The 18,667-nt window shown below is 42.7% G+C and overlaps 1 protein-coding gene across 5 annotated transcripts in view; it reads right to left on the bottom strand.

Moving 5' to 3' along the window:
• Positions 1–18,667, bottom strand: part of LOC137431711 (unconventional myosin-Ib) — a 246,738-nt gene that overhangs the window by 84,463 nt on the left and 143,608 nt on the right. For all 5 annotated transcript variants that reach the window (XM_078782369.1, XM_068123339.2, XM_068123340.2 and 2 more), the window contains exons 18-20: positions 14,669–14,869; positions 14,143–14,236; positions 5,104–5,253 (exon numbers count right to left, since the gene is read on the bottom strand). In XM_078782369.1, coding sequence (XP_078638495.1) covers positions 5,104–5,253; positions 14,143–14,236; positions 14,669–14,869 — 445 coding nt within the window. The remainder of the gene's footprint in view (positions 1–5,103; positions 5,254–14,142; positions 14,237–14,668; positions 14,870–18,667) is intronic.

The following is an 18,667-nucleotide window of genomic DNA, read 5'->3' as shown; positions in this document are numbered from 1 at the left end:
GGAGGTTATATTTTCACCCCTGTCTGTCTGTCTGTCTGTCTGTTTGTTTGTTTGTTTGTGAACAGGACGAGAACAAGCCGATTAGATTTTGGTTCAGGTCCGAATCCAGATCTGTCCCATCAGTGGGATACAAAACGCAAACTGTTCTGCCTGGCGGAGGTATGTTCTCGAACGAGTGCCATTCTAGTTGTTTATATTATTGCTCTAATTTATTTTTCTAATTTGAAGAAGATGCAACAAGAACATAGTTACATGAAACATGGCCTTTGAACATGCACCGCTGTTCTGCGCAACTGAGGATCACAGCAAAATGAGTTTCTTGCATTGCGTACACAAAACCTATGAATTATTGACTTGCACCTTCCTCCCCTGCTCCAACTCAAATCTCTCAACGACTTTTCCTTTTCTCTCCTCATCATCTATACTTTACCCCTCCAAATCCATTCTTTCTGTTGATTACTTTTTTAATTCTCTCATAAAGTTTGCCTGTTTGGAATTTCTCTCTGAGCATACATTGCTTTGTCCATTTTCTACTCGTAGAGTCCAGCAGACAAATTTATAATGCAAGCATAAAAATTGGTATGTAAGGTCACTTTGAGACCCTTTTTCAGAAAAAAAAAACAATTGCAATCTGAAATTCCAAGATGGCGGACATTTTCCAAGATGGCCGCATTTGAGGGTACCAAAGTTTGCTTTAGACCTTGATTATCAATTATGTAAGATGTTTTCAGATATTTTTTCGTGCCGTTATAATATCTACAGCTACAAAAGTTGTTATTCACATACTTTAGTTGGGCAAGAATATAATATGACACACAAACATCATTGTCTATTTCTGTGCAACTGACTGTTTCAAGCCATTTATAATCAGGCGCAAGGTGTGACGACAACAAGTCAGCTTCTGGTATGATCAGATTTTGGGTTTTGTCTGCTGGAGGTTTTGGATTTAGTGTAATAAAGTGAGCAGGCAGAACATTAGCAAATATGTCAGGAAGATTGCCAACTGTGTGAACTTTTCTGCTTTGATCTATTGAAGAAGACAATTCCCGCAGCTCCCCATTGTGTTCAGGTTTTGGATGCTGGAAGACAGAAATATTTGTTCCGTGAAAGGATGTTGTTGCTGTAGTTGCACTGGGATTGTGGTCTAAGTTGTCTATTGCTGCTGCTGTGAACGGTCCTCTCTCTGAAGAACTTGTGAACAAACAATATCATCTTTGACTTATAACTTTGCCATATACTGCCTACCTCTCCAAGGTGTGCAGAAATCTCCAAAACCCTATCATATGAAACATTGATGGAATTTTCATTGAGAAGTTCAACAAGATGTCTTTTTCTGGTCTTGGCAAAAACAGATAGAACTATGTATATAGGAAAGGGCATCTCATGATCCCTGTGATGTCTATGGGATGGTGCATCCTCTTTGTATCGTCCAGAGCTACAGTTGTACTGAAGCAACTGAGACAAAGCAACATCTGTATTATAAGCACCAAATTGTAACTGTGACTTGATGTGAGCTCCATGTTGTACCATACTAACAAATTGCAGGAGTGGTCAGAGAACCGCCATCACTTACACTTTTCCTGTGCTGCTCTCCGTTAAACGCCGACTTATGATTAGCTAACTAATGCTGATTAAGCATGTGGCGTCGCAATAATTGTGCTGCTTTTGCAAGTAGAATTGCATCAGAATAATCACTTGCTTGTCACAGGGCCGAATCAGTCTTTATGGAAAGCCAATAGCACATCACGCCCCTTTTGATAGGCTTCCACCTCGGGCATTTCAAAAAATAACCTTTCTTTCAACTGTGTTGAATTGACATCTCACGCTTGTACACCGAGTTGCTGAAGTCGGTTATGTAGAGTTTTGTTAGCTCAGCAAGCTTGAACAAGGTATATGCATCATCATTATGAGTTCTCATTGCCATCATATATGTAACTGGCTCTGAAAATGCTTGTGGGTATGCTCCTCTAATAATGGAGTCTTGCTCTGCCTGATCGTCCTGCAATGACTTAAGGTGTGCCCTCTCTCGGTTACACAATATTATGCAAAGCAAGCAGGATAGTATCTCAGCTCTTGTGCCACGACATCTCCTCTGTTTAACTTTGCAAGAAGGTTCCTATCACTGACATTCCTGGCACATTGATTCAGTCGTTCATTAAGCTGCATCATCATAGCCTATCTCAATGCAGCTGGGGAGCCATCTTTCTCACAGAGAAAACATTCAGGTGCCTTTTGACCAACTCTCAGAATTTACTGCGACACTGCTCATCCATACCATCAGTTGTCCTGTGTCTATTTCTTGGCCTTTCCAGTTTTGTGTTGTTAGATATGAGTCTATAACTTTGGGGATATGTTGCACTGCTCTTTCTCAGTGTATGTTTTACACCATCACCTTCATCAAGTCTGGCAGGGTCAAACAACATTGGCAGAGCTTGCATTGCTTGGTATTGAGGAACATTGGATGTGATGGTCGTATAGCCAACCTAAGTCTGTGGAGGTGACTTCAACTCCTCCTTTGTATCTCGGTGACAGAGACAACATTTGCTCCAGTCAGTTATAAATCAAGTCGATTCCATTTTTGTTCTAAACTTGGTTGACTAAGGCCGAGGGTTTATCCTTTTACCAACTTTAGCCAGATGCACTTTCCTCTATGGCAACTAGGTTCATACAAATTTTGCAATACACCTTGTCCGATCGTTCATTCAGTGTCACTTAAGTCCCGTGCGATCTGTACACCATCCGGATGACTTCTGCCCTGTCATCCTTGGCTCGGCTCTCCAGCTTTGGCACATCCTGTCAATTCAGGCATGGTTATCTAAAGTCACGGGGCAAATTAGATAACATTTGGGACACTAAATATAAATCCTAATAAATAGGTGACACTAAACCCCATGCTGAGTATCACAGCAGTGATGTCACTAGTGTGCCCTGGTCGTGCCGACATTCATCTATCACTATTATTGTGGCTCTTGATGTGGAAAATTTGTGGGAGATATGTTGAAGGCAGCAGGAAGTTGGGGCGTGAAGAGAATGACAGAGATCTGTAATCTGGCGGTGAAAGAAGGCTGCATTCCAGTGGAGAGGGAACTGAGTACCCTCGTCCCTCTATACAAGGGGAAAGGTGACCCTCTGGACTGTGGCTCGTATCGAGCGATAAAGTTATTGGAGCATGGAATGAAGGTATTGGAAAGGGTGTTGGAGAGGAGGATAAGGAAGAAAGTGAAGATCGACGAAATGCAGTTTGGATTTATGCCAGGAAGAGGAACGACAGACGCGCTTTTTATTGTGAGGCAGTTGCAGGAGAAGTACATGGAGAAGAAGAATAAGTTGCTTCTTGGGTTTGTTGACCTGGAGAAAGCATTCGATAGGGTTCCACTACTATTTGTAGCTGTGATGGAGGTGCTGGCTCAGAACGTAAAGGAGGGTTTACCGTGGGAGTTGTTGTATGCAGATGATCTGGTGTTCATTGCGGAAAGTATGGATGGACTGAAGGAAAAGATGAACAAGTGGAAGGAATGTATGGAGACAAAAGGTCTGAAGGTGAATATCGGAAAGACGAAGGTGATGGCAAGTGGTAAAGCATGTGGTGAGGTGGAAAGAACTGGGAAGCAGCCATGTGCTGTGTGCATGAAGGGTGTCGGAGTGAACTCCATTCAATGTACAATGTGCGCTGAGTGGGTTCATCAAAAATGTAGTGGTCTGAGAGGGTCATTAACCAGTGTGGCAGCTACATTCAAGTGTAAGGTGTGCACAGAGGGAGCTGCAGATGGAGGAAATGTTGAGTTGGATCTTGGAGACGGCGTGAAGCTGGAAGGTGTGAAAACATTTTGCTACCTCGGAGACATGCTGAATGGAGAAGGTGGATCAGACTCGGCAACGGTTGCTCGAGTGAGATGTGCATGGTAGAAGTTTCGGGAACTGAGTGGCGTGCTGACGAGGAGGAGAGTGTCGTTGAAGCTGAAGGGAAATGTGTATGCTGCATGTGTGAGAAGTGTTATGATTTATGGGAGCGAGACATGGGTCATGAATGAAGAGCAGCAACGAAGGCTGGAAAGGGTGGAAATGCGAATGGTTCGGTGGATGTGCGGAGTATCGTTGAGAGAGAGGAAGACAAATGATGAATTGCGAAAGATGATGGGAATATTGCCTGTGATTGATACTGTGAAGAGGACCAGGTTGAGATGGTTTAGTCATGTGTTGAGGAAGGATGAAAGTGACTGGTTGAGAAGAGTGATGGAAATAAATGTAGAAGGAAGTAGAGGACGGGGAAGACCGAGAAAGACTTGGCTGAAGATGGTGGAAGAAGAAATGCGGGCAAGGGGGTTAACAAGGAGAGATGCAGAAAATAGGGCAAAATGGAGAAGATTCTCATGGGGACCGCAAGGCTAACCCCGCTCTCGCAGGGAAAATGGCCTTAAAATGCATGTTGTTGTTGTTGTTGTTGATGTGGAAAATTTGAGGCGACAATTGGTGATTACAATTCCAAGCAGAATGAAAACAAGCAAGACTTTGACATCACAATTGTTTTCTTGAAATATGGGCGTGATTACAACCAAATACATAATAACAAATCAGAAGCATATGTTATCTTAGCTTTAAACAACCTTAACAAAGTTCGGTACATTTCAAAACGAAAATTGGGCAAAAGGAAAATTTTGAGGAAACAGGCCTCGAGTGACAACGAATATACATTTTGTCATCATGGTGGCGATCTTGATCTTTTTGGAGTGGCGAATGTTTTATTTCAACAAGAAACCCTTCTAAATATTTTTTGCAAAATTTGGTGCTTGTCTCACGATATGAACGATTCGGCCAAAATATGCAGTTATCTGCCGAGCTATACTGTCCTAATTGTAACTCCTGATTGTAACTCAGGTGCATGGACATGTCATAATGTCCTGCATGTGATATATGTGTAAACTCCTCCATAAGCCTGAGATCACTGTTTAAAGAAATTCACCACTGACTCTCCTTTATGTCAAAGATGACACGAAGACAAATGGAAGGATCACAGCAGAATCGAGATGATAAACCTACTGACAAGCAATAGTTGAAGCATACTTAGTAGTTTTTAGGAGTGGGTTAAGTGTTGAAGAAACTCACTGAAAATCCTCTATAGCGGCAGGAGATAATGATCTGGCTCTTCCGCATATCCTGGTAACGACGGCGACAACACCAACCACGGAAGATCTTCTGAATTATGGTTGCCAGATCCTCCATCCTGTTCTTCCTCAGGTCTTCTAAATGGAAGAGCTGGAAACAATGGCATTACACTCATACACCATTGCAGCATAATCATATTTTACAAAACATTATAAGAACATGTGCAATGGCTTCGTAAAATCTTTCTCCAATGTCCAACTATGGATTAGGCTACACTCAAGCCAAGCAAGAGGATCAAGGCCAAAATAAACTGTGTGTCATTGGTTGCTATGTTCAAATGTGGGTTTCAGAAGGTGAAACAGAGCCCTCGATGTATCCACCATCGTGTGTGTGTGTGTGTGTGTGTGTGTGTGTACATATATGCGTGCGCATCATAAAAGGTGACTAAGGGTTGGCGTCAGGAAGGGCATCCGGCCATAAAACATTGCCTCAAACAAGCAACCATGATTGTCATGGGGCCCGCAAGGCTCACCCCCGCTCTGGCAGGGGCCAATGGCCTCAAAACGATCATTCATTCATTCCTTCATTCATGTGAACACACAATGGTGTACTCTTTTTCAAAGGCATCACGTGATATTAAGCATCCACAAATTCGCACAGGTGAAAAAGGACAACAGGCTTAACATCCTTTTCAAATAATTAACTCTATGTATGATTCTACATGTCAAAACAAATATCTGTCGTATACTGTCGGAAATGAAGATACAAGTATTGATTAGGATCGTCCGTTTCCCCAAAACCTTAACACTATGAGCAGGATCAATGTACTGTGCTTTGAAGAGTAACACTCCTTTCCCCCTCCTCCACGTTCACCAAAACGTTCTGTAGGAATCCTGTAACATGTCCTTAAAGGACATAATTATAGTACAATAATTATATGTGAGGATCATATCCTAAAGGATATTCCTTCAAGATCCTTTCGGAATGGTACCTAAAGAATATCACAATCATAAACGAATGGCAGGTCGAGACATTAACAGTTTCGGGATTTGTTCAAGTAGTACATCCGTCCCCTATGGGAGCAGCAGAAAGGGTCATTCCTCTCTGGGGCATAGAGATTACAGTAGGTCTAGGGTCGGGCCTCAAGAACGTCAGAGGTGTGTTCAGTTAAGAAGTTTCTTGCAGAGCGCTTGCCAAGTGGCTGAAGCATTGGAGAAAGCACTCCATTCAAAACCATCGATAAGGAACGGCTGGCTTTCCAGCTGCTTGGTAACTGAACATACCCCGGGTTTGCTCCCTTTCAGTTTAGTGTTAAACAGCAATAGCGACTGTTTAAAAAGGTAATCGTACGTGTTTGTGGTTTATAATATTTTTACTACAGGTAGGGGCCGTGGTTCCCATGGAATGGCACGATAAACTGTTTATACACGTTAGCATAGTGTTTGTTGAAGGAGGAAAAACCCCTTGGAGAGATGGGATATTATTAGTATTAATATTGTTTTGTAATAACATTAATATTACTAGGGCATGCCCGTACTATATATATAGGACGTGCCCGTAAGTGCGTGATGTTACCGTACAATGAATGTATCGTCCCGACGCCGCAGCTCGGATGGCGCTGCAGTTAATCGGGCCCCCAAATTCCTCATCGACGATAACTAAACAATATATTATATGAATCGCACCGTACATACCTCCTTCTAGATCTTGTTCTTGTCTTGATATACTCACTCAGGCTCACTCTATCACGACTGAGTCCTCCCAGCTCCTCCAAATGGCGCCCGCTAGCCGCTACGTAAGTCCGGAAGTGACGTCCTCATTTGACTGTCCGGAAGGTCGCAAATCGCAGTTACGATGAATCGCAAATTAGTTTTAATTAGTTTTAAAACATAGTTTAACGGCAACATAGTTTGCCGACGGGAAATAAATGAATACGCTCTCAAATGTGCCATCCGAGGCAGAGTCTGTTCGCCACGTTCGGCACACGTGATAGCTCGCTGCTCTCTGATTGGTTGAATCGTTTTTTGGACATAGCTCGGTAACTACTTCTGCGATTAATTTAAAACCTTGAAAAGGCACATCCTCGGGTCCCCAGCAATATACCTGGCAAGTTTCAAGTATATCGGACCGGTAGTTGTCGAGAAACAGCGGTCACAGACATACAAACATACAAACATACAAACGTACAAACAAACATACACACAGAGATTAGTGGAATTATAGATAGATGCTATTATCATTATGGTTGTTATTACCTCCACCACCGAAGGTGGATGGAGGTTATGTTTTCACCCCTGTCTGTCTGTTTGTCTGTCTGTTTGTTTGTCTGTGCACAAGATATCTCAAAAAGTTGTGGACAGATTCGGATGAAATTTGGCAGAGATGTAGCGTATGTGACAAGGACGAAATGATTAGATTGTGGTGAAGATACGGATTCGGATCCGGCTAGTATATTTTTTAAAGTGATTCTTCACCATTGGTAGATAGGGTCAAAAACTATATATAGCAGCAAATCTCATAAAGTTGTGGATGGATTTGGACAAAACTTGGTGGGCATATTGTGTGTGTGACAAGGAAGAATTGGTTCAATATTGATGAGGATCCGGATCCGGTTACAATAATTTTTTAAGTGAATCTTCACCATTGAGTGATATGACTAAAACCGATACATAGCACGATATCTAAAAACGTTGTGAACGGATTTGGATGCAACTTGGTGGACTGGTTGGGTGTGTGACAAGGAAGAATTGGTTAAATTCTGGTGAAGATATGAAGATGGATTCAGATACGATAATTAATTCATTTCTAAGTGATTCTTCAGGCTAACCCCCGCTCTTGCAGGGAAAATGGCCTTAAAATGCATGTTGTTGTTGTTGTTGTTGTAAGTGATTCTTCACCATTGAGAGATAGGGCAAAAAGCAATATACAGTCACGTGAAAAAGTAAGTACACCCCATGTAAAGTTTTGACTTTTTCAACATATTTCAACATATAGCTATTTGATCTTCATTTGAACAATATTGATAGATAAAGGTGATATAATATAACAAATATCATGAAACGTTTACATTTTGTAGTCCATTGTATAATTTAAATAAACATAAATGCAAATTTCACATGTGGAAAAAGTAAGTACACCCTTGGCTCTAATAGGTGGTATTGCCCCCTTTGGCAGAAACAACCTCAAGTAGGCGTTTCTTATAACTGTCTACCAGTCTCTGACATCGACTGGGAGAAATTTTTGCTGACTCCTACATGCAGAATTATTTCAGCTGTGCGATGTTTGAGGGGTTTCTTGCATGCACAGCTCGTTTCAAATCCCCCCACAACATCTCAATGGGATTTAGATCCGGGCATTGACTTGACCGTTCCAGAACCCTCCATTTCTTTCTTTTCAGCCATTCCTTGGTGGATTTACTGGTATGTTTAGGGTCATTGTCATGTTGCAAGGTCCACCTTCGGTTGAGCTTCAACTTTCCGACAGATGGCCTCACATTATCCTCAAGCACCCTCTGGTACAATGAAGAATTCATAGAGGATTCTATGATGGTGAGCTGCCCAGGCCCTGATGCAGCAAAGCTGCCCAAAACCATAATATTTCCACCACCATGCTTTACAGTTGGTATCAGGTTCTTGTGGTCAAATGCTGTCTTTGGTTTTCGCCAAACATGTCTTCTGGTACTGTGGCCAAATAGCTCTACCTTTGATCATCTGTCCAGGGCACATTGTTCCATTAGTGCTGGTCTTTGCATCGGTGTTCATGGGCAAACTTTAGTCTAGCCCTGATGTTCTTTCTGGACAGCAAAGGTTTCCTCCTGGCACACCTCCCATGTAGATCAAATTTGTGCAGCCTATTTCTCATGGTAGACTCGTGCACTTTGACATCAACAGTGGCAAGAGCTACCTGTAGGTCCCGTGATGACATTCTGGGGTTCTTAGAGACTTCTTTCAGCATCTTGCGGTCTCCTCTCGGGCTGAACGTGCTGGGGCGGCTTGGCCTGAACAAGTTGGCAGTTGTTTGGCATCTTCTCCGCTTGTAGATGATCTTCCGGACAGTCGAATGATTGATTTCAAAGTGTTTGGAGATCTTTTTAAATCCCTTCCCAGAGTCGTAGGCATCTATAACCTTCTTTGTGAAGGCCTCGGAGAGCTATTTTGATCTAGGGATGGTGACGCCGCACACTTCAACAACAAAGAGCAAACCAAACTAAATGTCTGAGGTTTAAATAAGACAGGTTCCTCCAAGATCCTCTCTAACCATGTTCTAATCATTTGCACCTGAGCTGGTGCACCTGATTCTAATTTTAGGTATTTTAAGTAGTGATAAATGTGGGGGTGTACTTACTTTTTCCACATGCGAAATTTGCATTTCTGTTTATTTAAATTATACAATGGACTACAAAATGTAAATGTTTCATGATATTTGTTATATTATATCACCTTTATCTATCAATATTGTTGAAATGAAGATCAAATAGCTGTATGTTGAAATATGTTGAAAAAGTCAAAACTTTACATGGGGTGTTCGTACTTTTTCACGTGACTGTATAACATGATATTTAAACTTGAACAATGTGACTGTGTCGCCAATATGCCTCCACATAGTCCCACAATGGGTAGATGCCATCACTCTGCATATGTATGGGTACCGGATCACGTTTGTGAAGTTTCGTGTTGATCGGATAAGGTTCGTTTTTCTATCCACGATGGCTGCCAAACCACGTGACCTATGACATCATCATTTTCAAACTATATGCAACAGTGCTGTTCGATGATATTTGTAAAATTTTGCATCGATAGGGTGAGCGGTTTCAGAGATATAATTATTTCATATTTTACTTCAATCCAATATGGCTGCCAAACCATGTGACCTATGATGTCATGAATTTAATATTTAAATGCAAATGGGTCACAGATCATGTGCATGCAATTTCAGATTTTTAGGATAAGGAATTTGATTAAAACATTTTTGGTTTTGTATACCACTTCACCTATTATGTCATCATTATCATGCTTTTGTTCCCCATTGGGAGTACTTGACAATGTGCCAAGTTTCACATTTTTCCATTCAGCAGTTTCTGAGATCTTTTTTTAATTATTTGCGTTTAATCCAAGATGGCTGCCATACCACGTGACCCATGACATCACAATTATCATAAAAACATTGTGCATGGGTGTCACTCCTACCCTGAAAGTTTTGTCTCAATCGGACATGTGGTTGCTGAGAAAAACGAGGTTTAGCCTGTACGGATGGATGGATGTACGGACGGACGGACAACCCAAAAACATAATGCCTCCGGCGACTTTGTTGGCGGAGGCATATAAAGTTATGTACGAGTTATGACTAAACTTGGTGGAGAAGTTGGTTAGGTGACAAGAACTAGTCGATTAGATTTTGGTTCAGGTCCGAATCCAGATCCAGCCTATCAGTGGGATACAAACTTCATCAATTCTTCATCAATGATCTCTATGACTCTCTTGAAAATCCTCTCTATCTCTTTGCTGACGACTCTACTCTCTGTCGCTCCATTCTTCATCCCTCAGATCGGCAGTCTGCAGCCTCCTCACTCTCTGCAGACCTTGACAAAATCACAGACTGGGCAAACAAGTGGAACATGTCTTTCAATCCTGACAAATCTCACACTCTTACGATGTCTCTCCGAAAAGACCGACTGGACAACCCTCCCATCCACTTTCTGAATAATCCTCTCCAAGAAGTTCTGTCACTCAAGCTTTTGGGTCTCACTATCTGCCATGATCTTTCCTGGGAAAACCACATTTCAAATCTGGCCTCCAAAGCCAGTCGCCGACTGGGCATCCTCCGTCGTGCGAAGTCCTTCCTTGGCACACCTGAGCTCCTCACCACATACAAGGCTTTCATCCGCAGCTCAATGGAATACTGCTCTCCCCTCTGGGCTGGTGCTCCTGCCTCACACCTAGCTCGCCTTCACGCTGTTGAAACCAAAGCATTCAGAATCATTGGAATTTCCCGCGATGAAGCTAACTCCAAGGGCCTCTCACTCACTCACCGCAGGCAGGTTGGTGGTCTTTCCGTCTTCTACCGACTCCTCTCTGGCCTTGCCCCCCCCAGCTCTCTCTGGGCTCTGTCCCGCAAATATTCCTACAGGTCGCACAAGATCTGCCTGCAACCCTCTTATGGTTAAACTGCCAAAATCAAGACTCTCTGCTCACCTTCACTCCTTCATTCCTCTTTTCTCCCGCCTCTGGAACAAACTCCCTCACTCTCTTCAATCCCACTCCACCCTCCAGGTCTTTAAAACAGCTGTTCACCACCATCTCTTATCTTCCCCCATCCAAAACCTTGATCTTTTCTACCCCCGCTAATTTCACCCCAATTCCACTTTTTTGAAATACCAACTTCTGTCCAGGAAGTCCTTGGTGTCCTTGTGTTTTATACTTCTCCCTCCCTCCCCCCCTCCCCCCTTCCCATGCCTCCTCCCCCCGGGCCCTCTCCCTTCCACACATCTCCCTGCTCTCGGATGTTGTGTTTGTGTGCTTCCCCTTCTCTCCCCATCTTGTCTTCCGCTCCCTCTTTTTGGGTATTTTGTTTGTCTGGTTGACTTGTTTGTGAAGTAAATGTTAGCTCTTTCACGAGCCTCGATTCAGTATTTAAAAAAACAAACAAAAAAACAAACAAAAAAAAACCAGGTGAGCCTGGCGGAGATATGCGCTATACCGAGTGCCCTTCTAGTTACTTTTGTTTTTAGAAGCAGCTATGGAAAAACGCCACGATAAAGCTATCTTAAGATGGATATACACCTCAACACGCAACCCACCTTGTATATTTTGTACACCAAATACCAGATATACACCTCAACACGCAACCCACCTTGTATATTTTATACACCAAATAGCAGATATACACCTCAACACGCAACCCACCTTGTATATTTTATACACCAAATAGCAGATATACACCAAATTGTATATTTTAGAATGATTTTACAGTAACACTAGAATAATCCTTATAAATGTCTTGAATACTTTCAAACTGTTGGAATTTCTCGTATGGAATACTTTCATACAGGGTTTATCAATAACTAGGGCATGCCCGTACTATATATAAGCTAGGACGTGCCCGTACGTGGGTGCCCGTTCCTTGCAAAAAAAAAAAAACTGCAAAAAAAAAAAAAACTGCAAAAAAAAAACAATGGTTTGGTCCATTCGCAACGACCACAGAACCCCCCCCCCCTCTATTTACATGAATGGTTTGGTCCATTCGCAAAGCCAAAGCGAACGACCACAGAACCCCCCCCCCCTCTATTTACATGAATGGTTTGGTCCATTCGCAAAGCCAAAGCGAACGACCACAGAACCCCCCCCCCCCTCTATTTACATGAATAGTTTGGTCCATTCGCAACGCCAAAGCGAACGGCGAACGGCTAAATCGCCATAGCTCGGTAAGTACTTGTCCGATTAATTTCAAACCTTGAAAAGGCACATCCTCGGGTCCCCAGCAATATACCTGGCAAGTTTCAAGTATATCGGACTGGTAGTTGTCGAGAAACAGCGGTCACAGACAAACGTACAGACGTACAGACGTACAGACGTACAAACGTACAAACGTACAGAGATTACTGGAATTATAGATAGACTAGGGCATGCCCGTACTATATCTATATCTAAAATTATATCCCCCCCCTCTATTTACATGAAATGGTTTGGTCCAAAGCGAACGGCTTGCGAGTGGTGACAATCCCCCCCCTCTATTTACATGCAATGGTTTGGTCCAAAGCGAACGGCTTCCGGAGTTTGGTAAAGAAATCGCCATCGCGTGCACAAACGCGCAGGAAAGCGAATGAATCGCAAATTCGTTTTTATTAGTTGTAAAACATAGTTTAACGCCAACATAGTTTGCAAACGTGAAATAAATGAATACGCTCTCAAATGTGCCATCCGAGGCAGAGTGTGCCCGCCACGTTCGGCACACGCGATCGTTCGCTGCTCTCTGATTGGTTGAATCGTTTTTTGGACATAGCTCGGTAAGTAATTGTCCGATTAATATGAAACCTTGAAAAGGCACATCCTCGGGTCCCCAGCAATATACCTGGCAAGTTAAAAGTATATCGGACCCGTGGTTGTCGAGAAACAGCGGTCACAGACAAACAAACGTACAGACAGAGATTACTGGAATTATAGATAGACTAGGGCATTGCCCGTACTATATCTATATCTAAAATTATATCCCCCCCCTCTATTTACATGAAATGGTTTGGTCCAAAGCGAACGGCTTGCGAGTACGGTGACAATCCCCCCCCTCTCTTTACATGCAATGGTTTGGTCCAAAGCGAACGGCTTCCGGAGTTTGGTAAAGAAATCGCCATCGCGTGCACAAACGCGCAGGAAAGCGAATGAATCGCAAATTCGGTTTTATTAGTTTTAAAACATAGTTTAACGCCAACATAGTTTGCAAACGTGAAATAAATGAATACGCTCTCAAATGTGCCATCCGAGGCAGAGTGTGTCCTCCACGTTCGGCACACGCGATCGTTCGCTGCTCTCTGATTGGTTGAATCGTTTTTTGGACATAGCTCGGTAAGTAATTGTCCGATTAATATGAAACCTTGAAAAGGCACATCCTCGGGTCCCCAGCAATATACCTGGCAAGTTTCAAGTATATCGGACCGGTAGTTGTCGAGAAACAGCGGTCACAGACAAACAAACAAACGTACAAACGTACAGACGTACAGAGATTACTGGAATTATAGATAGATGATATCTACTTGCCACCGGAATGTGGCTAACCATGTAAATGAAAACATCACGCTGAGAACATGAACCCTAAGCTGTCCTGAATCTGTGTGAACTCAACCTGAAAACGAGTTACAATTCACAAAATAAACATCAAACTGTATATTAGCGAAGAAAGGCATTGGCATGCTTGACCTGAGCAGCTGCAGCCTCTCCTTATGAACCCCAAAACGGATTTCAGTACAATAATCCAATGGGTCTGCACTGGGCATCAGCAAATCGCCCAACAATTCCAAGCACGAAGCCAAAGCGTGTAACAGCAGCGTACCGTGCGTGGGTTTCGAATGAAGATCTTGCTGCGCCCGAAAGCATACTCCTCTGGAGAGATTGGCAGTGTGGCCATCAACGTCTCGACACCTGCCCTGCGACAGCAATGACAGACAGCTTCAGACTCCCCTTTCCCTGTCGATGGCCGTGGAATGCTCCCACAAGGCCTAATGAGATTTTTTCAGTTTTTGAGGGCCAATGTGGATTTTTATGATCACCGACACCATACATTATACATCCGTAAGAGCTCGCTGTGTCTCTAAGAGATCCTACAACTCATTATGCAAACCAAGCTTTGTACATAACCCAAATCATATTCTACTCTGACACAATAGCTCGGAAGCATTTAATGAGCTCATTTAATTCCCCACGGGACTTTGTCCAGGAGGTGATGGGATGTCCAGACGAAAAATATTCCCTCGTCGCGTTCACGACCAGTGTGAATGCATATGCGGAAAGAGCAAAAGAAACAGAAACAAATGTAAGTGTGATCAACAACTGTTGTAAACGATGGACACAATGTATACCTTGCATCCCCCCTCCAGTGAGGCCAGGTTTTGTGACTCAAGATCTTGTACCGCTGCAGACATTGTTCGTAAGGATGTCGAAAAGCGTAGCCAGCACGCCGCACGAGAACGTTCTCCAGCAGGCCAAGATAGCGCACCTGATGACCAACCAGCTCTTCGGTGAAGACACAAGGTAGCTTGTGGTCATTGGGTTTGATGCATCTGCAGATTAAGGGCCAATTACATACCGCAGAGCAGTGTACAAATTGAACATTTTCTTGAAGAACAGAAAGAGTGAAGCGGAGTTGAGATTTCATCAGAGAAAGTGACGAATGAACAAGCAACCGAGACATACAGCTGGGAATTGAAAGATTTGGAGGGATGGGGAACACAATCCAGAAAAAAAAAAATAATTAAATTTAAATATTTCAAAATATTTAATATTTAAAAAATATATATATATATATACAGGGGGCTGCAAAAGTAGGTATACAGTAAGGATTATACCAGTATTACTAGTATTATCATAGTGATGCTAGGATTCATTTAATACTAGAATTCATTTAATTCATTAAAATCATTATTACCATTTTTAATATTTTTATTTTCGTAATTTTTTCTATAATACATCTATTATTTGCACGTGAAGTGGAAATTTAATGATGGCTGGTAATTCAACGGACGAGGAGCGCAAATGGATTTTGAAACAGTACTGGAAGACAGAGAATAGTGAACGTGTGCGAGAGCAGTGGCGAGAAACATTTGCATCGCCTCCACCAACGAGGCTCACGATTTACCGGATACGTGACAAATTTGAGAGGACGGGGTCTATCCACAACTCGCCGAAGAGTGGTCGACCAGTCACCGTGACAATGCCAGAGAATGCAATGCAAGTCGCCCTGGCATTTACCCAGAGCCCTCAGAAATCGAAAAACAGGGCGTCATCTGAATTGGGTATTGAACGCAGATCGTTGGGTCGTTTGATGCACCGTGCAGGACTGAAAATGTACGTGCCACGATTGATACATGGTTTATTAGATGACTCGGATCGGCGTTTACAATTTTGCGAAGCCAGGGTGACAGCATTCTGCGCAAAATCGTGTGGTCCAATGAAGCAAACTTTAAGCTATCGGGTGCCGTTAATCGGCACAATTATGTGTACTATGCAACTGAAAACCCTAAAGTCATGATTGAGCAACAGCTCAATCAACCTGGGGTGACAGTGTGGGCTGGCCTGTCCTGCAAAGGTGTCGTTGGACCTATCATTCTGCACAGGACTGTCGATCAACACGTGTATCTGAACATGCTGACGGATACAATCATACCACAGGTACGCGAACAACAGCAGCAGGACGACTTCTACTTTCAGCAGGATGGGGCGCCACCGCACTTCACACTCACTGTGCGTGCGCTACTTGACAAAGAATTTCCCAACAGGTGGATTGGACGTCGGGGAGCCGTTGACTGGCCACCACGTTCGCCGGATCTCACCCCTATGGACTTCTTTTTCTGGGGATGTGTAAAAGACAGGGTTTTCGCACGCAAGCCACGTTCTGTTGATGCCATGATTCAGTTCATACGGGAGGCTTGCCAGGAAATTGATGCTGATAAAGACCTTTGTGCCAGAGTGTGCATGGGTGTCCACACTCGACTAGTGGAGTGTGTGAATGCCGGGGGCAAACAGTTTGAACATTTGAGGGATTAATATGTTTATAATTATTGATATGTTTATTATTGATATGTTATTATTGATATGCTTGTATAAAATCAATAAAATACGTTTTGTGCGCACGTTTTGTTTTTCATTACTGTATACCTACTTTTGCAGCCCCCTTTTTTATATATAAATATTTAAAATAAAAAAAAAATAAAAAAATAATTATACACATGTGCACATGCAAATTAAATAAATTAAACAATTTTAAAATCTCCTTTTTAATACATTTTTAAAATCGACCTTTTACATGAAACTAAACCTATTAAAATGCAAACTTCAATTAACTTAATTTTTTAAATCAAGATTACTTCCGAGGCAAAAGCCACAAAATGTCCACAAAACTTGCAGAAACCTAACATTGCTGGAGACCTTAAGTACGACTATGAAAAATAATAACAGCAGCAAATCATTGCTCACTTATCCTTCGCAAGGGTCTCGGCCGTGAATGTTGCTGTAACCGATAATTAACCCTGGATGCTTTTAGCCAGGGAAGGAATTTTGGCCATGGCAGGGCAGGCTATTGGGGCTAGCAGGATATCCTAAGAGGTATGTATACCACCTCCATGCTGCCTAGCCTGATTTTCAATCCTGACATCTGTAAAAAGTCATTCTGGTGTTTCGCAGGCAGGGTGAGGCATCAGTGTGTGCACAGTCCACCTGAAGGGCATTAAGCCGGACGATCCATCTGCCAGTAGGGGCATATAAGTTGGCAGGCGTCAAATATTCCATTGTCTTCCGTGAAAGGTAGGACAGGTAACGTTTGCATCTTGGCCAAATTACCAATTCCTGCCATGTTCAGTCAAACGTCAGGCCTTGTTGGCCAGTTCATGAACCATTTGGCACAATAAGCTTACCCAGCTGGCCCCACAAGAATGTGTGATTAGTTAGGATCTTTAAGGAAGTAGTAGTAGATCAGAATATGATGGCATATTGTGTTTCCAAAAGGAACTGTGGGATCTTGAGTATCTCCAAACAAATGCTATTGGTTGCAGAAGCTCATGGATGGATTAACATCCCCATGTTGCATTGATGCAACACCAGCCTGTTGATGAAGTATGACGGTGGAATTTTATAGTTGGGCTGGGAATTGAACTGCCCAAAGGTAAGTGTACCACCGCCAAACTATGTGACCAATTATTAAACACGAAATAAAGTTACCCATAATTATTCCGAATGTACAGCATGCTCTACGATGCACATTATAAAACTTTTCAGTCATTTATGAACTCGCATTGTCATATATACTGTGGTATATGGATTCAAACATTGCAACACAACTCTGTACCAATCATATCAAGCACTAGAGGGTACTGTAAACCACAACATGGTGAGAGTGAAGTGGAAAGGTAATCCATGCAACCTGCTAACTTTCTTGATATTGTATCACTTTGACAATGAAAGATGACAAAATGTTTAGGACTATAACCTGTTGTACATGATAATTCATGTATGATCAATAGTCCTCTATACATATATGTATGTATGTATATATATATATATATATATATATATATATATATATAAAAGTTCAAAACACACCTGGTCACAAGTGTGCGGCACTGACCGGGTCCTCAGTCGAGGTCCGCAGCATCATCCCGTTTCGGCCCTTCAACCTCGATACGGTCAGCTAAGGTGGGCCAGTAGGGCACATACACATCCACATGCAGCAGCAGCACCTGGATGCGTACATACCCCCACCCCCAGCCAGTGCGAACAACAACAACACCTCCACATCCAGAATCCACAGCACCAAACAAACATGGTGGAACACTCAAACACCCACCTTTATACCCTTCACCACTCACCAACAAAACACACCAGATCATTCATACACACACATACACACCCATACACACATACACACACAACACCAACCAACCAACCACCTACCCTTACATCATACACCACTCAACACACAAAAACACACTCATGCAAAAATTAATTCATGCAAAAACACACACCCTCACCCACTCACTCATATACACAAAATAAGAAATAATAATGGCAACAAAAAAAAAAAAATGATAATAATAAAATAACAAAAAAACAACACACACACAACCAACCTGCACCGTTCGACGTGCCTCCATAAACTTCCTCCATATCTAAAATGAGCCTTTCAAGGCAACCTGGGCCACCTTGTCACACATCCTCCTGCTTTCTGTCCCACACACTCCCAGCCTAGCAAGAAATGCAGAAAACGAATTGCCAATATACCCTCTGCACCCTACCTCAAATGGCCGACACGAAACTCGCCAACCCTTCTCCCGGCACTCTGCCTCCAGCTCAATGTACTTTCCTCT

This window comes from Myxine glutinosa, chromosome 7 (assembly GCF_964187855.1).
Source record: "Myxine glutinosa chromosome 7, kmMyxGlut1.1, whole genome shotgun sequence".
Lineage (NCBI taxonomy): Eukaryota > Metazoa > Chordata > Myxini > Myxiniformes > Myxinidae > Myxine > Myxine glutinosa.
The sequence above is the reverse complement of the archived record's forward strand: the minus strand, read 5'-3'. Positions and strand labels throughout refer to the sequence as shown.